General features: G+C 50.5%; 1 protein-coding gene across 1 annotated transcript; it reads left to right on the forward strand.

Annotated features, from left to right (window-relative positions):
* Positions 1-30: 30 nt before the first annotated feature.
* On the forward strand, positions 31-23,638 carry LOC140112563 (atrial natriuretic peptide receptor 1-like). The gene is made up of 19 exons (XM_072132540.1): positions 31-542; positions 654-745; positions 822-960; positions 6,112-6,196; positions 13,958-14,078; positions 15,866-15,940; positions 16,096-16,173; positions 17,412-17,516; positions 17,604-17,675; positions 18,467-18,626; positions 18,979-19,134; positions 19,209-19,377; positions 19,897-20,043; positions 20,138-20,261; positions 21,626-21,694; positions 21,769-21,943; positions 22,019-22,117; positions 22,273-22,364; positions 22,449-23,638. The coding sequence occupies exons 2-19, from the start codon at positions 668-670 to the stop codon at positions 22,509-22,511; spliced, it is 2,007 nt and encodes a 668-aa protein (XP_071988641.1). The 5' UTR covers positions 31-542; positions 654-667; the 3' UTR covers positions 22,512-23,638.
* The last annotated feature ends 3,114 nt before the right edge of the window (positions 23,639-26,752 follow it).

Raw genomic sequence — 26,752 nt, forward strand, 5'->3', positions numbered from 1 at the left:
AGTCATTAGTGTCCCCTCATCACCCCCTGTGTCACAGTCATTAGTGTCCCCTCATCACCCCCTGTGTCACAGTCATTAGTGTCCCCTCATCACCCCCTGTGTCACAGTCATTAGTGTCCCCTCATCACCCCCTGTGTCACAGTCATTAGTGCCCCCTCATCTCCCCCCTGTGTCACAGTCATTGGTGTCCCCTCACCTAGCCCTGTGTCACAGTCATTAGTGTCCCCTCATCTCCCCCTGTGTCACAGTCATTAGTGTCCCCTCATCTCTCCCTGTGTCACAGTCATTAGTGTCCCCTCATCTCCCCCTGTGTCACAGTCATTAGTGTCTCATCTCCTCCTGTGTCACAGTCATTAGTGTCCCCTCATCTCCCCCTGTGTCACAGTCATAAGTGTCCCCTCATCTCCCCCTGTGTCACAGTCATTAGTGTCCCCTCATCTCCCCCTGTGTCACAGTCATTGGTGTCCCCTCACCTAGCCCTGTGTCACATTGGTGTTGCACGCTTACAGTCATCTTGTAATAAGAAGCTTTGCACTTATAAGGTCATCTAAGTAATGGGGTCCTTAGTCATATCACTGGAACCATCATCTCTCAGCTTTGTCCCTCCCTTTGTCTCTACCCTTTGTGGTAATGAATTTTCTTCTACATTACAGGGGTGTCGGGGTTCATGAGGATAGATGACAACGGAGATCGGGAAACAGACTACTCCCTGTGGGACATGTCCCCTGAGACTGGAGACTTCCAGGTAAGTGAAACCAACACCCTAATGACGAATCCAACATTTCCACCAATGCGACTACATGAACGTGTTCTGCACACAGATCGTGACCATTTACAATGGGACCCTGCGGAGAATGGTTCCGATCCCAGGACAGGCGATCCATTGGCCAGGGAATGGCGTCCCACCACTTGACGTCCCACCCTGTGGATTTGATAACAACAATCCCGCCTGCAAGAAAAGTGAGTAAAAAAAAAGTCTTTTGACCTGGTGCAGTGCTAAATGATGGACATCACTAAAGCCTCCAAAATGGATGACCCTCCCCCCCCCCCCCCGCCGACGCCTTCACAAAATAACTGCATAATAAATTATACACTTCCAAGACAAGGTAAGTAGCCCTGCTGGCTGCCAGCTTATCTATATGTGTAAGCATTATCTTCTGTAGATGGTTTATGACATGGACAAGGACAAGGAACCACAGAAAAGCTTTATCATTCACTATACGGAGAAGGTATTGAGCCCCACGCACTTTACAGCTACAGGGACTTACAGGACCCGTCATTTATATAGCAATATAACGACACTCCTCTCAACATGCCTTCATGGTCCATACCAAATCACTCATCACACCCCTGCAAACCACATGACCACATGAAGTCACACCACATCACACTTTTCAGAGTCTGGGGCTTATTTACTAAGGGTCCCACGGCCGCATTTTTTTCCCCGACTTTTCGGGGATTGTGCCGGGGATTTGTGTCGCACGCGATCGCTTTGTGTCACAATCGTGTGTCGGATCCCGGATTTGGACTACGCGCGGGATTTAACATTTAAATTTGTGTCGCAAGCCATGCACTTACATGCACCAGGAAGAGGAAGGTGAACTCCAGGGACCTGAGCAGGGAAGCGACACATGCAGGATATCGGGGCACGAATCGCGGCAGAGTTCATCCTCATCGAATGGTCCGGATCGGGGATCGCGCAGGGACTGGGTAAGTAAATGTGCCCCTCTATGTCCACGCCAAACCACATGACATCACACTCCTCCAAACGCATCTGTCCACTGTGTCTTTATTGATCACACAAAACCCCCCGTTTAGAGACATATGACCGGAGTCAGCAATATAAATCAATTTTTCTTTATATCCAAATGTGAAAAGACATAAAACACCAGTACATCACCATATCTTCGGCAAACAGTGTCAATTGTCCATAAAATTGTAGCACGCTAGGAGATCATGGCTTTTCACTGAGCAACCGACGCCCGTATGGTCTAGTGTGACGTTTCGGAGGTGTGTCCTCCTTCCTCAGACATGTCAGTTGACGTTGTATTTGGCAATGTAATGGCTTGCAAGCAACTCGTTGGCCACGGAGACTCATGTCTGGTGGTGGAATATTTAGGAGAAAAGACATTTTATAAAGTAACTTGTTGAAGTGTTGGCTTCCATTACAGGAACACAATGGAGGTCAATGAGTTCTTCATGGCGTAGGGGGGAGATTGGATGTGATAGCTGGATTAACAGCTGGGGACCAATGGCGTGGTCCATATCGTGTATAACAGAAGTAAACAAGCATCGGTAAACTTGTGATATTGCAGATCGTTCCGGGTCATTTATCTGCCCATGTAACAGGACCTTCGAGTTGCTTGAAGAGATGAATCTCCACGCTGCATGGTCCGCGTCCCTTTCATGCTGGGCTCATTAATGCAAACCATTGCTATAATTTGACAGGCAGGTCATGGATAGCTGGCCTTGCACCAGTAACCATGGAAATAACGTGTGCACCGCACTTTTATACCATTACAGAGATTGCAGGAAAGGTCAGTATTGTCAATAAGGGCAAGTTATGGACAGGTCACATCAAGAAGTGTGGGGACTGCCAGGACAACGTGTAATAATTGCTCACATTTGCATTGCACAAGTTTTTCCATGTTGTGTGGTTATCTGCCGCGCCGCCGTACGTTCCTCGTGGCCTGGTGCTCATTAGTGTCCTGGCTTTAGTGAAGATTGTAGGTAATAACATCTCAGAGCATGTTAATTGGACACATGTAGATGTCTAGATAAAGTTAAAGTCAACTCTGTGGCCTCCCTCCTTCACGTACAAGAAAGAGGTGAAGCCTCCGCAGTGACCTGGATTTCCGTATTGATCACTAATGGCCTGATTGTTATCTCAATGACGATTCTAGGCAGACACAATGTAACGACACTGATAACAGACACAATGTAACGACACTGATAACGCAGACCATTGTACGGCACTTGGTTTCTACTGAGCAGATTGGGTAAATATCCAGCGATCACGTAGCAAAGGCTGAACCTCCCTTTGGAAAGGAGAAGAAATTTCAGACCATTGTCATCTTAGTATGTTAGAAATCCTGGGATGCCTTGTGTGCAGAGGCCTCTCCACGGGGTTAAGTTTAGGTCTGTGCCTCGGCCATTCAGAGGCAACAATTAATTGTCTATGTTTAGTTGATGCTAAATATTGATTGACTTGTCTAGTTGCTTTTAACGATATCTCCTCAGCTTGAGGTTGTGAATGAGCGCCCTCACATTCTCCTCGAAAATATAGAATTTGTTGACAACTAGGCATCCAACGAGACAACTAGGCATCCAACGAGACAACTAGGCATCCAACGAGACAACTAGACATCCAACGAGACAACTAGGCCTCCAATGAGACAACTAGGCCTCCAACGAGACAACTAGGCCTCTAACGAGACAACTAGGCATCCAACGAGACAACTAGACATCCAACGAGACAACTAGGCATCCAACGAGACAACTAGGCCTCCAACGAGACAACTAGACATCCAACGAGACAACTAGACATCCAACGAGACAACTAGGCCTCCAACGAGACAACTAGGCCTCCAACGAGACAACTAGGCATCCAACGAGACAACTAGGCCTCCAACGAGACAACTAGGCATCCAACGAGACAACTAGGCCTCCAACGAGACAACTAGACATCCAACGAGACAACTAGACATCCAACGAGACAACTAGGCCTCCAACGAGACAACTAGGCCTCCAACGAGACAACTAGGCATCCAACGAGACAACTAGGCCTCCAACGAGACAACTAGGCATCCAACGAGACAACTAGGCCTCCAACGAGACAACTAGGCCTCCAACGAGACAACTAGGCCTCCAACGAGACAACTAGGCATCCAGACCCCGAGGCAACAAACCCACAGGAAGAAGAATTAAAACAGCCCTAAACCATGATGCTCCCTCCCCAGGCAGGAAATCCACTGAAGACCATGATGATCCCTACACTAGGCAGGAAATCCACTGAAGACCATGATGCTCCCTCCCCAGGCAGGAAATCCACTGAAGACCATGATGCTCCCTACACTAGGCAGGAAATCCACTGAAGACCACGAAGCTCCCTACACTATGCAGGAAATCCACTGAAGACCATGGTGCTCCCTACACTAGGCAGGAAATCCACTGAAGACCATGGTGCTCAATAAACTAGGCAGGAAATCCACTGAAGACCATGATGCTCCCTACACTAGGCATTGAAATCCACTGAAGACCATAATGCTCCCTACACTAAGCAGGAAATCCACTGAAGACCATGGTGCTCCCTACACTAGGCAGGAAATCCACTGAAGACCATGATGCTCCCTACACTAGGCAGGAAATCCACTGAAGACCATGATGCTTCCTCCCCAGACAGGAAATCCACTGAAGACCATAATGTTCCCTACACTAAGCAGGAAATCCACTGAAGACCATGGTGCTCCCTACACTAGGCAGGAAATCCACTGAAGACCATGATGCTCCCTACACTAGGCAGGAAATCCACTGAAGACCATGATGCTTCCTCCCCAGACAGGAAATCCACTGAAGACCATGATGCTCCCTACACTAGGCAGGAAATCCACTGAAGACCATGATGCTCCCTTCCCAGACAGGAAATCCACTGAAGACCATGATGCTCCCTACACTATGCAGGAAATCCACTGAAGACCATGATGCTCCCTCCACTAGGCAGGAAATCCAGTGGAGACCATGATGCTCCCTACACTAGGCAGGAAATCCAGTGGAGACCATGATGCTCCCTACACTAGGCAGGAAATCCACCAAAGACCATGATGCTCCCTACACTAGGCAGGAAATCCACTGAAGACCATGGTGCTCCCTACACTAGGCAGGAAATCCACTGAAGACCATGATGCTCCCTACACTAGGCAAGAAATCCCCTGAAGACCATGATGCTCCAGCCACCAGGCCCTGAGGAAGCAAATCCATTCCGGACCCTGATGCTCCCTCATTAAGACTCCAAAAAAAGGCACAACCCCAAATCTCTCTGCACCAGATGTAAATCTTGTTGGCACGCAGTGTTCTTTTCTTCCTTTCTATAATTGTGCTACATTATTACACTTTTGTGGATTGCAGAACATCCGGGTGGTCTCCAGCCATGGTGTATTTTTGGCCGGTGGTGGCTTCTCGTGCTGTGTTTTTAGAACACAAGTATTTTGCTTTGTTGGGGTCAGACTTGTTTTGTAGAGAATTTCTCTAGCCGTGGACTGATGTCCTCCATGGTCTCCGGCTTGTTTCTTGCCTTGAGGCTCACGCTGAATCTAGTAGGAGAACATATCTGTCAGTGACAAGGCTTTGTGTGAACAAGCACATCCAATCTGCTCTCTTGAATCCAATCACGTTTGGCTAATTCGCTCCTGGGGTAGTCATTAGCACAAGGGTTCACTTACTTTTTCTCCCTGTAAAGTGGATGTTATTCAATGCGCTCTATAGAAGCGATGGATGGGACAACTTATTGTGTTATTACATCTGCCAGACGTGTTAATGGAGAATCTTCAGCTCGATAACAATCAGACCACGTGTTATCGGTAATCAATGGGGCTCTTACTCTTGAGTAGCCGTCTTCTCTGTTCTCGGTGTTGGGCATGTGAAGTGTTTACTACATTGCTCCTGAGTCGTGTTGTCGTGTTGTACGTTCCCTGGTGGTTGTATGGTCTCCATGTTGGTCCAGTTGACTTCCCTCCACTACTCGGAGGTTTCCTGTATGTATCTACACGCCTCCTGGTGTTGCCGGGAGTTGAGCGTTGGGTGGTGAAGGTGATGGAGCTTTGCTTTGACGTGTGAACATGACGACGCCTGAGTATTTGATTAACCACGCTTTTCTCGGCTGATCCATCTCTAATGGTTCCTGTCTGGTTTTACTAGGCAGTTCCTCCATTAGTCTTGTCTTTATATGTTGATCCATCATCCCTAGTGGTTCCGGTGGTTTTTTACTAGCCGGTTTGTCCATTAGACACCTGTTTATATGATGTTTCTATGTATTTGTACTTGTCGGTTCCTCCATAAATCCTGTTTTCAATGTGTTGACCTATCACTAATGGCTCCTGTATTTTTTCTCATTAGCCAGTTTCTCCATCCTGGAGGTCACCTCCATAGTGATCTGCTTCATCCTCCTGGCGATCGCAGTCTCTTCCATCTTCATATACAGGTATCGTTGGGTTTCTTCTTCCACTACCTCCTAATAGACAGACTTCACCTCCTTCTACTTCACTGTTCTCGCGTTCCTGCTGCCTCGGCCTTGCAGCTGCTAATTGAAAACTGGGATTCTCAGGATCCTGGTAGACGGGAGGGAGGGGATGTGTCATTTGGAGCCTCCAGACCTGCGTTTTGTTTCCATGAGAGCTGTAATTGGAAGGGACCGCTGCTTGACTTCAGCTTTCTAAATCAAAAGGGGGTGGGGGGGATTACAAGGATTAAGGAAGAGCAGCTGCTGGTCATAGCTGTAGATTTTGGAAGGAATAATTAGGGCATACTGAGACGCTGGGTAATATTTGGCCGTTGGGCAAAATAAATATATAAATGTTCTGTAGAACTGTAAATAGAATGAATAAGCAGCTCTCCCTTATTACTCCCTACATTGACAATTTCTAGTCTCAATTAGTAATTAAAACCAGTGAGAGGTGGTATAAATGCTGACCCCTGACCACTGCCGGCTATGATAGAAAGGTGTCAGGACACACAGGACATGGCAGCTCGCTGTGTATGGGGGGTGTAGTCACAGAGAGGTCAGAGCACCCATGCTGACCCCTGACCACTGCTGGCTATGATAGAAAGGTGTCAGGACACACAGGACATGGCAGCTCGCTGTGTATGGGGGGTGTAGTCACAGAGGGGTCAGAGCACCCATGCTGACCCCTGACCACTGCTGGCTATGATAGAAAGGTGTCAGGACACAGGACATGGCAGCTCGCTGTGTATGGGGGATGTAGTCACAGAGGGGTCAGAGCGCCCATGCTGACCCCTGACCCCTGCTGGCTATGATAGAAAGGTGTCAGGACACACAGGACATGGCAGCTCGCTGTGTATGGAGGGTGTAGTCACAGAGGGGTCAGAGCGCCCATGCTGACCCCTGACCACTGCTGGCTATGATAGAAAGGTGTCAGGACACAGAACATGGCAGCTCGCTGTGTATGGGGGGTGTAGTCACAGAGGGGTCAGAGCACCCATGCTGACCCCTGACCACTGCTGGTTATGATAGAAAGGTGTCAGGACACACAGGACATGGCAGCTCGCTGTATATGGGGGGTGTAGTCACAGAGGGGTCAGAGCGCCCATGCTGACCCCTGACCACTGCTGGCTATGATAGAAAGGTGTCAGGACACACAGGACATGGCAGCTCACTGTGTATGGGGGTGTAGTCACAGAGAGGTCAGAGCGCCCATGCTGACCCCTGACCACTGCTGGCTATGATAGAAAGGTGTCAGGACACACAGGACATGGCAGCTCGCTGTGTATGGGGGATGTAGTCACAGAGGGGTCAGAGCACCCATGCTGACCCCTGACCACTGCTGGCTATGATAGAAAGGTGTCAGGACACACAGGACATGGCAGCTCACTGTGTATGGGGGTGTAGTCACAGAGGGGTCAGAGCACCCATGCTGACCCCTGACCACTGCTGGCTATGATAGAAAGGTGTCAGGACACACAGGACATAGCAGCTCGCTGTGTATGGGGGGTGTAGTCACAGAGGGGTCAGAGCGCCCATGCTGACCCCTGACCACTGCTGGCTATGATAGAAAGGTGTCAGGACACACAGGACATGGCAGCTCGCTGTGTATGGGGGTGTAGTCACAGAGGGGTCAGAGCACCCATGCTGACCCCTGACCACTGCTGGCTATGATAGAAAGGTGTCAGGACACACAGGACATGGCAGCTCGCTGTGTATGGGGGGTGTAGTCACAGAGGGGTCAGAGCTCCCATGCTGACCCCTGACCCCTGCTGGCTATGATAGAAAGGTGTCAGGACACACAGGACATGGCAGCTCGCTGTGTATGGGGGGTGTAGTCACAGAGGGGTCAGAGCGCCCATGCTGACCCCTAACCACTGCTGGCTATGATAGAAAGGTGTCAGGACACACAGGGCATGGCAGCTCCCTGTGTATGGAGGATGTAGTCACAGAGGGGTCAGAGCGCCCATGCTGACCCCTAACCACTGCTGGCTATGATAGAAAGGTGTCAGGACACACAGGGCATGGCAGCTGGCTGTGTATGGGGGGTGTAGTCACAGAGGGGTCAGAGCGCCCATGCTGACCCCTGACCACTGCTGGCTATGATAGAAAGGTGTCAGGACACACAGGACATGGCAGCTCGCTGTGTATGGGGGGTGTAATCACAGAGGGGTCAGAGCGCCCATGCTGACCCCTGACCACTGCTGGCTATGATAGAAAGGTGTCAGGACACACAGGACATGGCAGCTCGCTGTGTATGGGGGGGTATAGTCACAGAGGGGTCAGAGCACCCATGCTGACCCCTGACCACTGCTGGCTATGATAGAAAGGTGTCAGGACACACAGGACATGGCAGCTCGCTGTGTATGGGGGGTGTAGTCACAGAGAGGTCAGAGCACCCATGCTGACCCCTGACCACTGCTGGCTATGATAGAAAGGTGTCAGGACACACAGGACATGGCAGCTCGCTGTGTATGGGGGGTGTAGTCACAGAGGGGTCAGAGCGCCCATGCTGACCCCTGACCACTGCTGGCTATGATAGAAAGGTGTCAGGACACACAGGACATGGCAGCTCGCTGTGTATGGGGGGTGTAGTCACAGAGGGGTCAGAGCGCCCATGCTGACCCCTGACCACTGCTGGCTATGATAGAAAGGTGTCAGGACACACAGGACATGGCAGCTCGCTGTGTATGGGGGGTGTAGTCACAAAGGGGTCAGAGCACCCATGCTGACCCCTGACCACTGCTGGCTATGATAGAAAGGTGTCAGGACACACAGGACATGGCAGCTCGCTGTGTATGGGGGGTGTAGTCACAGAGGGGTCAGAGCACCCATGCTGACCCCTGACCACTGCTGGCTATGATAGAAAGGTGTCAGGACACACAGGACATGGCAGCTCGCTGTGTATGGGGGGTGTAGTCACAGAGGGGTCAGAGCGTCCATGCTGACCCCTGACCACTGCTGGCTATGATAGAAAGGTGTCAGGACACACAGGACATGGCAGCTCGCTGTGTATGAGGGGTGTAGTCACAGAGGGGTCAGAGCGCCCATGCTGACCCCTGACCACTGCTGGCTATGATAGAAAGGTGTCAGGACACACAGGACATGGCAGCTCGCTGTGTATGGGGGGTGTAGTCACAGAGGGGTCAGAGCTCCCATGCTGACCCCTGACCACTGCTGGCTATGATAGAAAGGTGTCAGGACACACAGGACATGGCAGCTCGCTGTGTATGGGGGGTGTAGTCACAGAGGGGTCAGAGCACCCATGCTGACCCCTGACCACTGCTGGCTATGATAGAAAGGTGTCAGGACACACAGGACATGGCAGCTCGCTGTGTATGGGAGGTGTAGTCACAGAGGGGTCAGAGCGCCCATGCTGACCCCTGACCACTGCTGGCTATGATAGAAAGGTGTCAGTACACACAGGACATGGCAGCTCGCTGTGTATGGGGGGTGTAGTCACAGAAGGGTCACAGCGCCCATGCTGACCCCTGACCACTGCTGGCTATGATAGAAAGGTGTCAGTACACACAGGACATGGCAGCTCGCTGTGTATGGGGGGTGTAGTCACAGAGGGGTCAGAGCACCCATGCTGACCCATGACCACTGCTGGCTATGATAGAAAGGTGTCAGGACACAGGACATGGCAGCTCGCTGTGTATGGGGGGTGTAGTCACAGAGAGGTCAGAGCGCCCATGCTGACCCCTGACCACTGCTGGCTATGATAGAAAGGTGTCAGGACACAGGACACGGCAGCTCGCTGTGTATGGGGGGTGTAGTCACAGAGAGGTCAGAGCGCCCATGCTGACCCCTGACCACTGCTGGCTATGATAGAAAGGTGTCAGGACACAGGACATGGCAGCTCGCTGTGTATGGGGGGTGTAGTCACAGAGGGGTCAGAGCGCCCATGCTGACCCCTGACCACTGCTGGCTATGATAGAAAGGTGTCAGGACACACAGGACATGGCAGCTCGCTGTGTATGGGGGGTGTAGTCACAGAGAGGTCAGAGCTCCCATGCTGACCCCTGACCACTGCTGGCTATGATAGAAAGGTGTCAGGACACACAGGACATGGCAGCTCGCTGTGTATGGAGGGTGTAGTCACAGAGGGGTCAGAGCGCCCATGCTGATCCCTGACCACTGCTGGCTATGATAGAAAGGTGTCAGGACACAGGACATGGCAGCTCGCTGTGTATGGGGGGTGTAGTCACAGAGAGGTCAGAGCGCCCATGCTGACCCCTGATCACTGCTGGCTATGATAGAAAGGTGTCAGGACACACAGGACATGGCAGCTCCCTGTGTATGGGAGGTGTAGTCACAGAGGGGTCAGAGCACCCATGCTGACCCCAGACCACTGCTGGCTATGATAGAAAGGTGTCAGGACACAGGACATGGCAGCTCGCTGTGTATGGGGGTGTAGTCACAGAGGGGCCCGAGCGCCCATGCTGACCCCTGACCACTGCTGGCTATGATAGAAAGGTGTCAGGACACACAGGACATGGCAGCTCGCTGTGTATGGAGGGTATAGTCACAGAGAGGTCAGAGCGCCCATGCTGACCCCTCACCACTGCTGGCTATGATAGAAAGGTGTCAGGACACACAGGACATGGCAGCTCGCTGTGTATGGGGGATGTAGTCATAGAGGGGTCAGAGCGCCCATGCTGACCCCTGACCACTACTGGCTATGATAGAAAGGTGTCAGGACACACAGGACATGGCAGCTCGCTGTGTATGGGGGGTGTAGTCACAGAGGGGTCAGAGCGCCCATGCTGACCCCTGACCACTGCTGGCTATGATAGAAAGGTGTCAGGACACACAGGACATGGCAGCTCGCTGTGTATGGGGGGTGTAGTCACAGAGGGGTCAGAGCGCCCGTGCTGACCCCTGACCACTGCTGGCTATGATAGAAAGGTGGCAGGACACACAGGACATGGCAGCTCGCTGTGTATGGGGGTGTAGTCACAGAGGGGTCAGAGCACCCATGCTGACCCCTGACCACTGCTGGCTATGATAGAAAGGTGTCAGGACACAGGACATGGCAGCTTGCTGTGTATGGGGGGCGTAGTCACAGAGGGGTCAGAGCACCCATGCTGACCCCTGACCACTGCTGGCTATGATAGAAAGGTGTCAGGACACACAGGACATGGCAGCTCGCTGTGTATGGGGGATGTAGTCACAGAGAGGTCAGAGCGCCCATGCTGATCCCTGACCACTGCTGGCTATGATAGAAAGGTGTCAGGACACAGGACATGGCAGCTCGCTGTGTATGGAGGGTGTAGTCACAGAGGGGTCAGAGCGCCCATGCTGACCCCTGACCACTGCTGGCTATGATAGAAAGGTGTCAGGACACAGGACATGGCAGCTCGCTGTGTATGGGGGGTGTAGTCACAGAGGGGTCAGAGCGCCCATGCTGACCCCTGACCACTGCTGGCTATGATAGAAAGGTGTCAGGACACACAGGACATGGCAGCTCGCTGTGTATGGGGGGTGTAGTCACAGAGGGGTCAGAGTGCCCATGCTGACCCCTGACCACTGTTGGCTATGATAGAAAGGTGTCAGGACACACAGGACATGACAGCTCGCTGTGTATGGGGGGTGTAGTCACAGAGGGGTCAGAGCTCCCATGCTGACCCCTGACCACTGCTGGCTATGATAGAAAGGTGTCAGGACACACAGGACATGGCAGCACGCTGTGTATGGGGGTGTAGTCACAGAGGGGTCAGAGCGCCCATGCTGACCCCTGACCACTGCTGGCTATGATAAAAAGGTGTCAGGACACACAGGACATGGCAGCTCGCTGTGTATGGGGGGTGTAGTCACAGAGGGGTCAGAGCGCCCATGCTGACCCCTGACCACTGCTGGCTATGATAGAAAGGTGTCAGGACACACAGGACATGGCAGCTCGCTGTGTATGGGGGTGTAGTCACCGAGGGGTCAAAGCGCCCATGCTGACCCCTGACCACTGCTGGCTATGATAGAAAGGTGTCAGGACACACAGGACATGGCAGCTCGCTGTGTGGGGGATGTAGTCACAGAGGGGTCAGAGCACCCATGCTGACCCCTGCTGGCTATGATAGAAAGGTGTCAGGACACACAGCACATGGCAGCTCGCTGTGTATGGGGGGGGGGGGGTGTAGTCACAGAGGGGTCAGAGCGCCCATGCTGACCCCTGACCACTGCTGGCTATGATAGAAAGGTGTCAGGACACACAGGACATGGCAGCTCGCTGTGTATGGGGGGTGTAGTCACAGAGGGGTCAGAGCGCCCATGCTGACCCATGACCACTGCTGGCTATGATAGAAAGGTGTCAGGACACACAGGACATGGCAGCTCGCTGTGTATGGGGGTGTAGTCACAGAGGGGTCAGAGTGCCCATGGTGACCCCTGACCACTGCTGGCTATGATAGAAAGGTGTCAGGACACAGGACATGGCAGCTCGCTGTGTATGGGGGGTGTAGTCACAGAGGGGTCAGAGCACCCATGCTGACCCATGACCACTGCTGGCTATGATAGAAAGGTGTCAGGACACACAGGACATGGCAGCTCGCTGTGTATGGGGGGTGTAGTCACAGAGAGGTCAGAGCACCCATGCTGACCCCTGACCACTGCTGGCTATGATAGAAAGGTGTCAGGACACAGGACATGGCAGCTCGCTGTGTATGGGGGGTGTAGTCACAGAGGGGTCAGAGCACCCATGCTGACCCCTGACCACTGCTGGCTATGATAGAAAGGTGTCAGGACACAGGACATGGCAGCTCGCTGTATATGGGGGGTGTAGTCACAGAGGGGTCAGAGCACCCATGCTGACCCCTGACCACTGCTGGCTATGATAGAAAGGTGTCAGGACACACAGGACATGGCAGCTCGCTGTGTATGGGGGTGTAGTCACAGAGGGGTCAGAGCACCCATGCTGACCACTGCTGGCTATGATAGAAAGGTGTCAGGACACAGGACATGGCAGCTCGCTGTGTATGGGGGGTGTAGTCACAGAGGGGTCAGAGCGCCCATGCTGACCCCTGACCACTGTTGGCTATGATAGAAAGGTGTCAGGACACAGGACATGGCAGCTCGCTGTTGTGGGGGTGTAGTCACAGAGGGGTAAGAGCACCCATGCTGACCCCTGACCACTGCTGGCTATGATAGAAAGGTGTCAGGACACACAGGACATGGCAGCTTGCTGTGTATGGGGGGTGTAGTCACAGAGGGGTCAGAGCGCCCATGCTGACCCCTGACCACTGCTGGCTATGATAGAAAGGTGTCAGGACACACAGGACAAGACTACTCACTTGGTATGGGGGGGTTTCACTAGTCTACCATGAAAAGTGCCCATGCCTTGTTTGAGGCCATTGTAAAACATACTTCTCATGTGTCCTGAGTGTAAAGGACATTACAGATTTCGTAGGTTTCCAGACAGGAGGTTTGTAGCTTAAGGTAAGTAAAACGTGGCGAGCCGTAGAAGTGCAGGCAGTGAGAGTGACAGCAGCTTGTACAGAGCAGTAATGGGGTGCTGGGTTGAGTCACACCAAAGTTGCACAAGCTGTTGCCTTTGATGTCATGAAGCCTTGGCCTCCTGTGATAAATTACTGTCGATACATAAGCTCACTCCTCCGATTTACTTTGATGAGAACTAGAATGATATCACCCAAGGCTATCAGCTGTCAGAGTGTTCTGCCCAATGCACCGTCCATTCCCGGAGAACATGTGATTCTAATAACCAGAACTGTTTTACCTTTATCTCCCCAGGAAGCTGCGTCTAGAGAAGGAGTTGGCTGCAGAGCTGTGGAAAGTACGATGGGAGGACATTCAGACGAGCAACATGGAGAAAAACCTCCGCCGGGCCGGCAGCAAGCTCACGCTATCACTGGTAACTAGGCCTCTAGCACGTCTGCCCGTCACAGCACCCGCCATCGTGCAGGGAGTCGTCGTAGCAAGACGACGTAATGTAATGTTATCGTCTTACTTTACGCTCAACGATTGGCGGTGGTCATGGTAGATTATGCAGAAGACTCATCAAGACGAGATAACGACACGGCGGTCAGGTGACTGATGACTGGTGCTAATGTACCTTACGTGAAAGAAAATAGCACAGAGGAATGAGCTAGAGACAGGAGCACTGGAAGACATTGTCCCCAACAATCCAAAGGCCCAACAAGGAGACCCAATATATCTCACAGCACCACCTCGACTAGAAGCCCCGCTGAGCTTATGTATTGTCCATGTTTAATCCTGCATCTCACATGTGTTGGGTCAACCTTGGTTGAGTCGTGAATTGGCGTTGAGGTTCTGTCGACGTCCTACTTGTATTTCCTCTGCACTTTACACTTGAAGCCCTTTTTTAAAGATACCATTGGCTTACGTCTTCTAGTATCTACCAAGCATCCATGGCTATAAGACTCCACACGCCTACGTGGTTGGGAGAACTCTTACTTCCCGACCCTAGTCACAAGCCTCTCACCCAGCCAAACCAGGTCCCTACGCTGCAGTGAGGAGACCCAATCAGGTCCAGACATTATTCTGGAATAGGTAGACTGGTTTGGTTTTAATCCCTGCATCATGTCATTAGGCCTCTGGTAGGTCCTACTTGATATCAAGGGAGCTGCCTTACAAGGAGCTAAAAGAGACCTGGTTTTCCTTATCCCATCTTGGAAAACTTTGCCTATTTTCCCAGTATCTACCTAGTGGCACAAATAAAATACTAATTTGTGTTGATTGTCTGAAAGTGTTGAGATGATCATGGATGAGGCCAATGTTGGACTACTGTATTTCTTGGCTATAGAAAACAACAGAACAACCACCAGGCATTGGGTCCAGAATACCATCTCGATAACATTATTACATGTAATATTTTGTGTGGCCAGTTTGAACTTTATGTCACCATCTTCATGTCAATAAGCCAAGTTCCCCCGTGTTTGCCCCTCGTTGTCTCCTCCGCTGTCTGCTCCATTCTATGTCTGTGCCACCCTGAAGCTTTTTGGATTCCTCTGTCTTCGTCCTACTTGCAGTTTTCCTTCTCTATCACTCTACATCTTGTCATCTCCGTATCTACGGGCCATCGCCGTCCAATTCTTCTCTCCAGCTTTTTATCTTCCCCGTCTCCAATCCAAGTTAAACTGTGTCCTTACTTCTTATCTTGCTTTCACCTGCGCCTGAAGCCCGTAACAAAACGAAAACATCTCTTTCCTCTATGTGCTCTGTTACTATTTTGATTCCATAATCTACGACGCGCGTCAACGCGCACAGATAAGATCACCAACCCATTCGGAGTTGGCTGCGGTTTCCAAAAATATTCACAGAACAGCCCATTATCCGGAGGCTCAGACGGATGTATTGTATTCTTTCTTTTTGCATCACATCTTTTGTTATGGATGTTTTTGTTCGGTGCTCTAAATAAAATGTGACCAGGCCGAGCACATCCATCTATCCACGTTGTTATCGAGGTCCTCCCACCGATCACTCATCATCTCCCCAGTCCACGTGATTTCATTTCCAGCTTCTCCTCATTCTTGGAGTTGTATTAATCATGTTGCTTCATCTGATTATTCCTTTCCATTACTCATATCCCCTTTCGTACTTGTGAAGGTTCTTGCTGTCCTCCGGACATGTTTCTGTATTCTGAACTTATCATTGTTGTTAATATTCTTTTCGCTCTAGAGAGGCTCCAATTATGGATCCCTGCTCACCACCGAAGGCCAGTTCCAGATCTTTGCCAAGACGGCATATTACAAGGTATCACTTCACGCTCCCGATATATAAACCCCTTGATATTCCCGATGCCTAGAGGTCCCCGGGGGAACAATCTTAAATAAGTTGTAATCCGTCATGGTGAGATGTTACTTTGTGAAAGCCTCTTATTGAAGTCTTTAACCTCTTCTCAATTTCAGGGTAATATTGTTGCTGTCAAGTACATCAACCGCAAGCGCATAGAACTGACCCGCAAAGTCCTGTTTGAGCTGAAGCATGTAAGTATCGAGTCGTGTGTTGTCCCTTCGATAGTTGAAGATCTTTGGGCCATCACCGTGTAACTTCCACTTATGTAATAACATCCCAAGTTCCTCTCGGCTTCTCCGCTGGCATCTGGGATCTGTCTGTGCTCAGACACGTCCTTGGCTTCCAGTCTCGGGGAAAAAGCTGCTGACACCACAGAAATTGCTCTGGCTGAATATAAACAAGTCGTTTGTTGTCATTTTTATTGTGAGCTCCGGCTGTACCCTTCTGCTTTTCTCCACTTAACCTGAGTTGGTCGGTCATGACTTCCCTCTCTCATCCCGATGAGTCCTTGAAAGGAGGCTCACGCCGCCAGCTAATCTGTACGCTTGTCACTTATTAAGCTGTAAAGTGGTGACAATGAGGGCTCTTGTCTGGAGGGAGCTGAAAAGAAACACCATACTCAGAAACCAGCAGCCATTCTGCCTTATCCAAGGGAAAAATGTAACCTATAAAGATCGTTAACCCAGAAGTTATGAGTAAAGACCATTCCGATTTCGAGCATTTACCCATGAAGTCCCTAACTGACCTGGAGCCTTTCACCGACCCAAAATATCAGAATCTACACCCTACATCCCCCCCCCTTGTGTCCGTCCTTACTGCCCTCCCCGATTTGTAGCCAGGCTCCACGTCTCTCTTCCCCCAGCCTTCTTCTATATTCTGGTGCCGCCTCTGCCCTTGTCTTTAGCATTCGCTATGTTCTCTCTCCCTTCGGCTTCTTAAAACCCTCTAGATAATGTTATTTTCTCTGCCCCAATATTAATCAGAACCAACGCTGACATTTCAGTAATATTTGCAATCTCCAGTCTGAGCAGCTCCTCCGTCTGCCTCCCTCCCTCCCTCCCTGGATCCACGGATGCTTAAATCAGGAATTATCTCAGCGTTTTAATGTCTAGCATCCATCACTGAGAAGATGAGACCCCATCGGCAATCCATATGTATGTGTGGCAGTAGTGCCGCCATATACTGCATACAAGATAAGTGGAGCTCGGGTGTTTCACACCACAGCAAAGGCTTAGCCTAAAACCACAAAAAGCTCAAGTCACAAAGGAAAGCGGCTTTTATGGCGCAGCCCTTCATGTGATGGATATCTGGGAGATAACTAGTCGCGCCTTGGGTTCTGGGTCTATCATGGTACATAACTTACCCTCTTGTCCAATGATTCCCTATGAAGTTTAGTGAATGAAGCTGATCGTGTACATATTTCTTCCAGATGAGGGATGTACAGAACGAGCACCTCACCCGCTTTGTGGGGGCTTGTATTGACCCTCCTAATATCTGCATCCTGACGGAGTACTGTCCTCGTGGCAGCTTGCAGGTAAACACGTAACACGTACACGTCCACATATCAGTGGCCTCGATGTAATAATACGCAATGACTGATCCCAATTATTCTTCTGCCCAGGATATTCTTGAGAACGAGAGCATCACCCTGGATTGGATGTTCAGATATTCTCTAATCAATGACATTGTAAAGGTAAGTCATGAAGGATTCGGGAGCGAGGTAGTTGAAATATCAGTAGTTGTACAGGGGGTGCTCCAAGACCGTGATATTATGGCTCATTCCTACTCAGGTTGGTTGAGGTTGACGTTCACCACCCGACCTATGTGTTGTGTGAAGACCAAGGCGCTCCAGCACTTACTCCCCTAAAGTCTATATCGGTGGTGGCGAACCTATGGCACGGGTGCCAGAGGCGGCACTCAGAGCCCTCTTTATGGGCACCCTTGCCATCACCCCAGGGTAGAGTTTGCCAGACAGGACTCAAGGCCTCTTGCAATCCCAGGCAGCCCAGGACCCCAGAAGGAAGCTACAATGATAATCCAAACTTCTTCTCCTTCTTTCTACTGTATTGGTGTCCTCAGGTGCCTATACAATTTAAACCTTTGAAAAAGCAGGTAGTAATAAGTTACTGCTTAAATGGTCGCAATGGCACTTTGCAAAAAATATGTGGGTTTTGGTTGTAGTTTGGGCACTCAGTGTCTAAAAGGTTTGCCATCACTGGCCTATAACATTACATCCATTGGTGTGGGAATGAGCTGCAATACAAAGAAAAGCCACTATATAATGTGTGGCGCTGGAGTCTTTAAAAGCTGACGTTAAGTATTGGACCCAACCACCACGATATTTATATCATAGCTTGATAACCTTTGGTCTTGGATCCTGACCTACTATAAGATCTGAGTTTCAGTCCCAGGTCTCGCACTCTCTGTGGGTATTATGTGATGTCTTGGGGCTATTATATTTTCCGATTCTTGTTTTCCCTCCAGGGGATGCTCTTCCTCCACAATAGCGTCATCATGTCCCATGGGAACCTAAAGTCGTCCAACTGCGTGGTGGACAGTCGCTTTGTACTGAAGATCACCGACTATGGACTGGCCAGCTTCCGCAGTGCTATGGACCTCGAGGACTCTCATGCTTATTTTGCTAGTAAGACCGGTCATGTGAGAGGACCCCTCCTTATAATGTCAACCAGGTTTCTCGAAAAGTCATCATTAGTGGCTGTGGCTAAATGTCTGTGTAGTCCTGTATGTAAGACGAGGCATCAACGATGAGACAGATGTTCTGTGGATGTTAAGGGAGAAGCCAAGTAGCATAAGGCGAGGATGGCACACAGATGGCACGGCCCCAGGATACCATGTTTTTACATAACTTAGTGGTTACCGTGAATGTAGGTCAGTGACTAGTGAGTGGGCGCTCAGGGGAGACAGTGGCCTTGAGGTCTTCGCTGACTGTGTAACACTAAGTATTGTACATCGTCTGACGCTCACGTTTGCTATAGAGAAACTGTGGACATCGCCCGAGCTTCTGCGTATGGAGTCGGCCAATCCACAGGGCAGTCAGAAAGGAGACATCTACAGCTTCGGCATCATCCTGCAAGAGATCGCACTGAGGAACGGGGTCTTCTATGTGGACAGTGGAGACTACAGCCCTAAAGGTACATGAGTAATGTGACCGATACTACGACCAGGACGCTCCTCCTCCTTATCATGCTTCTTCCCTTCTGCTCAGAGATCATCGAAAGAGTGAAGAGCAGAGAGAAGCCATATTTCAGGCCGTCTACCAACCTTTACTGCCATATCCAGGAGCTGGGGATCCTTATGCAGCGATGCTGGGCCGAGGACCCATTGGACAGACCAGACTTCAACCAGATCAAAGTTTTACTACGCAAGTTCAACAGGTGATAGGTCACCCTTAACCCAAACACCTTCTCAAACCTATAACCCTATCCTGACATATCCAACCCTCACCCTGTCCTAACCCGAACCCTGTCCAGAGTTTAGTCAAAAACCTGAGAAGTAGATTCTTTAAGCCATAACCCACATGGCACTGACTAGAAAGGAGTCTACTCTACGGTCCCCCAGAAGATCACGGATCATGGATTGCCATTAGTTGATTAGTCGCACTCTTTCAGGAGGAACACATATTATTTAGACTTGACTTCCATGGGATATGACAACTGCTGGGTTGACGATACTGATGCACAGATGATGGACCCTTGACCCATTCCCCCTACTCCTCCAGCCCCTGCTGTCTCTTGTACCTATTCTGTCCTTCTCCTACGTAAACAACAATGTGTTGAGAACTAAGGAGATGACCTACGCAGACCTCGTTCTTTCCTTTCCTGAATAAACTTTATCTTGCTTTGTCATCTATAAACGTTGCTCACCAAATTGTTTTTCTTGCCTGTGTCCTGTAGAGAGAACAGCAGCAACATCCTGGACAATCTGCTCTCTCGCATGGAGCAGTATGCCAACAACTTGGAAGAACTTGTGGAGGACAGGACGCAGGCGTACTTGGAGGAGAAACGTAAGGCGGAGGCTCTCCTCTACCAGATCCTGCCTCAGTAAGTCCATCGCCCCGTCGTAGGTTAGATGTCCACTATGGCTCTATGGCGCGTGCACCAGGATCACTCACAAGTTGATGTCTCTATTATTCAGCTCCGTCGCCGAACAGCTCAAAAGAGGAGAAACCGTTCAGGCCGAGGCCTTTGATAGCGTCACCATCTACTTCAGTGACATTGTGGGATTCACAGCTCTGTCGGCAGAGAGCACACCAATGCAGGTATCTAACATCTAGATAGACCAAGCTTGACCCCATGTGTTCTCCTGAGACCAGATCTTCTCCAGGTGGCCACAGACTACAGCCTTTCTCTCTGTCGGCAGAGAGCACACCAATGCAGGTATCTAACATCTAGATAGACCAAGCTTGACCCCATGTGTTCTCCTGAGACCAGATCTTCTCCAGGTGCCCACAGACTACGGCCTTTCTCTCTGTCGGCAGAGAGCACACCAATGCAGGTATCTAACATCTAGATAGACCAAGCTTGACCACATGTGTTCTCCTGAGACCAGATCTTCTCCAGGTGCCCACAGACTACGGCCTTTCTCTCTGTCGGCAGAGAGCACACCAATGCAGGTATCTAACATCTAGTTAGACCAAGCTTGACCACATGTGTTCTCCTGAGACCAGATCTTCTCCAGGTGCCCACAGACTACGGCCTTTCTCTCTGTCGGCAGAGAGCACACCAATGCAGGTATCTAACATCTAGATAGACCAAGCCTGACCACATGTGTTCTCCTGAGACCAGATCTTCTCCAGGTGCCCACAGACTACGGCCTTTCTCTCTGTCGGCAGAGAGCACACCAATGCAGGTATCTAACATCTAGATAGACCAAGCTTGACCACATGTGTTCTCCTGAGACCAGATCTTCTCCAGGTGGCCACAGACTACGGCCTTTCTCTCTGTCGGCAGAGAGCACACCAATGCAGGTATCTAATATCTAGGTAGGCCAAGCCTGACCACATGTGTTCTCCTGAGACCAGATCTTCTCCAGGTGCCCACAGACTACGGCCTTTCTCTCTGTCTGCAGAGAGCACACCAATGCAGGTATCTAACATCTAGTTAGACCAAGCTTGACCCCATGTGTTCTCCTGAGACCAGATCTTCTCCAGGTGCCCACAGACTACGGCCTTTCTCTCTGTCGGCAGAGAGCACACCAATGCAGGTATCTAACATCTAGATAGACCAAGCCTGACCACATGTGTTCTCCTGAGACCAGATCTTCTCCAAGTGCCCACAGACTACGGCCTTTCTCTCTGTCAGCAGAGAGAACACCAATGCAGGTATCTAACATCTAGATAGACCAAGCTACACCACATGTGTTCTCCTGAGACCAGATCTTCTCCAAGTGCCCACAGACTACGGCCTTTCTCTCTGTCGGCAGAGAGCACACCAATGCAGGTATCTAACATCTAGATAGACCAAGCTTGACCCCATGTGTTCTCCTGAGACCACATCTTCTCCAGGTGCCCACAGACTACGGCCTTTCTCTCTGAGCAGACCTGAGACTTCTTTACTTGGTCGTCTACCGTGCTGGTTCTATGTTGCAGCGATTTTACTACCATGTCTCCTCTTCTCCTCGCAGGTTGTTACCCTACTGAACGATCTTTACACCTGCTTCGATGCCATAATAGACAACTTTGATGTCTACAAGGTGGGACACACAAAGATGTCTTGGTAAGAGATGTGTATTAGTCACTGGACCGTCATCGTTGGCCTGTTTTCCAGGTGGAGACAATAGGAGATGCTTATATGGTGGTATCTGGCCTTCCGGTGCGTAACGGTAAGCTCCACGCCCGTGAGATTGCCCGGATGTCTCTTGCGTTACTGGATGCCGTCAGGACTTTTAAGATTCGCCATCGACCCGACCAACAACTGAGGCTTCGTATCGGGATCCATACAGGTAACTAGAGGAGGATGGGGGAGATGTTCTCCTGGTGACTGCCTTTAATCCTCCATATCCTTGGTCGTCATCCAGGTCCTGTCTGTGCTGGAGTCGTGGGCCTGAAGATGCCACGTTATTGTCTGTTTGGGGACACTGTAAACACAGCTTCACGGATGGAGTCTAACGGGGAAGGTAACTGTCACGATTGGGTGGTGGGCGCTCCAGGGGTCTGTGACGTTGCAGGATGTATTATTGTGGGGTCTCTCGGCCTGCGGTCATTATGTGGACTTCCAATAGTCTCCGTCTTCCCACGTGGCTAATCGTGGCGATCTCCTCTTGCCTTGCAGCACTAAAAATTCACGTCTCCACAGACACACGGAACGTTTTAGAGGAGTTTAACTGTTTCCAGCTGGGCTTGCGAGGCGATGTAGAGATGAAGGTAACACATTTCGTTACTTTTCCGTACGTGTCGGCTTTATCCCTTTTTCCGTGTTTCTGTAATCCTATTAAATCTCCTCCTCAGGGCAAAGGAAAAGTGCGGACTTACTGGCTACTAGGAGAACGGAGCAGCAGCACCCATGGATGACTCCTCACTTACCATCAGGGGTCAGAGAGACTCGGGGGACCTCTGAACTCTGATGAGATGACCTCACGTGTCTCAGACCCAGGGGCGTGGAATGACTTTCACAATGTGGACCAAACAGAATGTTCTGTAACAATGTCCAACGGAACCATCCACTCAATGTCGTCATGTGAGCCACCACCCGCTGCCAAGGGATGACCACAAATCTTTACCACTACTATTATTCACAGTAGAGTATTGCCGGCCTCCTCATGGTTGGCCCAGTCTTTAGCAGACTCATCGGTTAGTCAGTCCACCATTGGACACATGGATGTATCTCCTGGACACAGTAGAGTATTGCCGGCCTCCTCATGGTTGGCCCAGTCTTTAGCAGACTCATCGGTTAGTCAGTCCACCATTGGACACATGGATGTATCTCCTGGACACAGTAGATGTTCCTCACGTGTTCCCGAGGGCAGAGAGTAAACGATGACCAAACAGAATGTACAGTAACACGAAAGCCACCGACTAAGTGTCGTTATCCGAGCCACCAACCCCGGCCAAGTGTTGTCCAGCAGTGCGGGATGTGGACTACAGATACAGAGAACGTCTCATATTGTTCTTCTCGCCTCATGGTTGGCCGGTCTTCAGGTGGACTGTATACCTGGTAACCTGGGTTCACATTGTATATGTACACACATCGTCATAGTAGAGAAGTCCTCAAGACCGTGAAAGAAGGACCTAAAAATTCCAGGAAATGGTCATTCGTGTCAGAGCTTTGGCCAAAAGTTGACTCGCTCAATGTTTCGGGGGCTCTAAGCTGTGTGGGTAGCTGTACCCTGTAGCTAGTCACTAGACTGAGGCCTAGGACTCCCTCTGAGCAGCTTCTGTCCCCCTCGTCCACCATGACTCCCTTTCGCGGGCTCCACACTGACATTGAGAAGACGAGTGGTGGTCTCCTCTCTGGCGCTGATGAGGATGATGAGGCTGTGATGATACGAGGACACCGGAGCCGGGGGAAGCCTCCCTGCTGGTGCTACAGACAAGAGGTCACCGCAAGGACCTGCCACCTCCTCCCGATTCCCAGGGATCGGGCTACAAATGTGAAATGGACGTTGTCATTTTACTGCTATAAATATTTCTAAATTCTCCTTTTTTGGGGTAAAAGTTTGTGCAGGACTGTACACAGGACTGCGAGGAGTGAGAGTCCTCATACATTCAGCTTCAGTTTATCCCACTATGATATATATATAAATTCCAGGATTGGGGGAGGGTCCTCACACTGCTGTGCTCTGTGCTCCTGGCATTGCACAGCTCTATAGCCCCTCCTCTATGCAAGGAGAAAAATCAGTTTCAGGCTTCTGATAGGATATTGCAGAAGTCAATCAGAGAATAAGGGCGGAGCAGCAAAGAGCTCAATGCGGAGCAACTACTAACCATATACACAGCAGTATGGTTACACATCTCACACTGTCTGCAGAGAGCACAGGGCACAGCAGTGTGAGGACACAATGGTATGATTACACATCTCTACAGGGACAATACATAACACTGGCTGCAGAGAGCACAGAGCACAGCAGTGTGAGGTCTGATTACACATCTCTCCAGGGATAATACATAACACTGGCTGCAGGGAGCACAGAGCACAGCAGTGTGAGGTCTGATTACACATCTCTCCAGGGACAATACATAACACTGGCTGCAGAGAGCACAGAGCACAGCAGTGTGAGGTCTGATTACACATCTCTCCAGGGACAATACATAACACTGGCTGCAGAGAGCACAGAGCACAGCAGTGTGAGGTCTGATTACACATCTCTCCAGGGACAATACATAACACTGGCTGCAGAGAGCACAGAGCACAGCAGTGTGAGGTCTGATTACACATCTCTCCAGGGACAATACATAACACTGGCTGCAGAGAGCACAGAGCACAGCAGTGTGAGGTCTGATTACACATCTCTCCAGGGACAATACATAACACTGGCTGCAGAGAGCACAGAGCACAGCAGTGTGAGGTCTGATTACACATCTCTCTAGGGACAATACATAACACTGGCTGCAGAGAGCACAGAACACAGCAGTGTGAGGTCTGATTACACATCTCTCCAGGGACAATACATAACACTGGCTGCAGAGAGCACAGAGCACAGCAGTGTGAGGTCTGATTACACATCTCTCCAGGGACAATACATAACACTGGCTGCAGAGAGCACAGTGCACAGCAGTGTGAGGTCTGATTACACATCTCTCCAGGGACAATACATAACACTGGCTGCAGAGAGCACAGTGCACAGCAGTGTGAGGTCTGATTACACATCTCTCCAGGGACAATACATAACACTGGCTGCAGAGAGCACAGAGCACAGCAGTGTGAGGTCTGATTACACATCTCTCCAGGGACAGTACATAACACTGGCTGCAGAGAGCACAGAGCACAGCAGTGTGAGGTCTGATTACACATCTCTCCAGGGACAATACATAACACTGCTGCAGAGAGCACAGAGCACAGCAGTGTGAGGTCTGATTACACATCTCTCCAGGGACAATACATAACACTGGCTGCAGAGAGCACAGAGCACAGCAGTGTGAGGTCTGATTACACATCTCTCCAGGGACAATACATAACACTGGCTGCAGAGAGCACAGAACACAGCAGTGTGAGGTCTGATTACACATCTCTCCAGGGACAATACATAACACTGGCTGCAGAGAGCACAGAGCACAGCAGTGTGAGGACTAATTACACATCTCTCCAGGGACAATACATAACACTGGCTGCAGAGAGCACAGAGCACAGCAGTGTGAGGTCTGATTACACATCTCTCCAGGGACAATACATAACACTGGCTGCAGAGAGCACAGAGCACAGCAGTGTGAGGTCTGATTACACATCTCTCCAGGGACAATACATAACACTGGCTGCAGAGAGCACAGAGCACAGCAGTGTGAGGTCTGATTACACATCTCTCCAGGGACAATACATAACACTGGCTGCAGAGAGCACAGAGCACAGCTGTGTGAGGTCTGATTACACATCTCTCCAGCACAATACATAACACAGGCTGCAGAGAGCATAGAGCACAGCAGTGTGAGGTCTGATTACACATCTCTCCAGGGACAATACATAACACTGGCTGCAGAGAGCACAGAGCACAGCAGTGTGAGGTCTGATTACACATCTCTCCAGGGACAATACATAACACTGGCTGCAGAGAGCACAGAACACAGCAGTGTGAGGTCTGATTACACATCTCTCCAGGGACAATACATAACACTGGCTGCAGAGAGCACAGAGCACAGCAGTGTGAGGACTAATTACACATCTCTCCAGGGACAATACATAACACTGGCTGCAGAGAGCACAGAGCACAGCAGTGTGAGGTCTGATTACACATCTCTCCAGGGACAATACATAACACTGGCTGCAGAGAGCACAGAGCACAGCAGTGTGAGGTCTGATTACACATCTCTCCAGGGACAATACATAACACTGGCTGCAGAGAGCACAGAGCACAGCAGTGTGAGGTCTGATTACACATCTCTCCAGGGACAATACATAACACTGGCTGCAGAGAGCACAGAGCACAGCTGTGTGAGGTCTGATTACACATCTCTCCAGCACAATACATAACACAGGCTGCAGAGAGCACAGAGCACAGCAGTGTGAGGTCTGATTACACATCTCTCCAGGGACAATACATAACACTGGCTGCAGAGAGCACAGAGCACAGCAGTGTGAGGTCTGATTACACATCTCTCCAGGGACAATACATAACACTGGCTGCAGAGAGCACAGAGCACAGCAGTGTGAGGACTAATTACACATCTCTCCCAGGGACAATACATAACACGCTGCAGAGAGCACAGAGCACAGCAGTGTGAGGTCTGATTACACATCTCTCCAGGGACAATACATAACACTGGCTGCAGAGAGCACAGAGCACAGCAGTGTGAGGTCTGATTACACATCTCTCCAGGGACAATACATAACACTGGCTGCAGAGAGCACAGAGCACAGCAGTGTGAGGTCTGATTACACATCTCTCCAGGGACAATACATAACACTGGCTGCAGAGAGCACAGAGCACAGCAGTGTGAGGTCTGATTACACATCTCTCCAGCACAATACATAACACTGGCTGCAGAGAGCACAGAGCACAGCAGTGTGAGGTCTGATTACACATCTCTCCAGGGACAATACATAACACTGGCCGCAGAGAGCACAGAGCACAGCAGTGTGAGGTCTGATTACACATCTCTCC

The sequence above is a fragment of the Engystomops pustulosus genome, unplaced genomic scaffold (assembly GCF_040894005.1).
Source record: "Engystomops pustulosus unplaced genomic scaffold, aEngPut4.maternal MAT_SCAFFOLD_870, whole genome shotgun sequence".
NCBI lineage: Eukaryota > Metazoa > Chordata > Amphibia > Anura > Leptodactylidae > Engystomops > Engystomops pustulosus.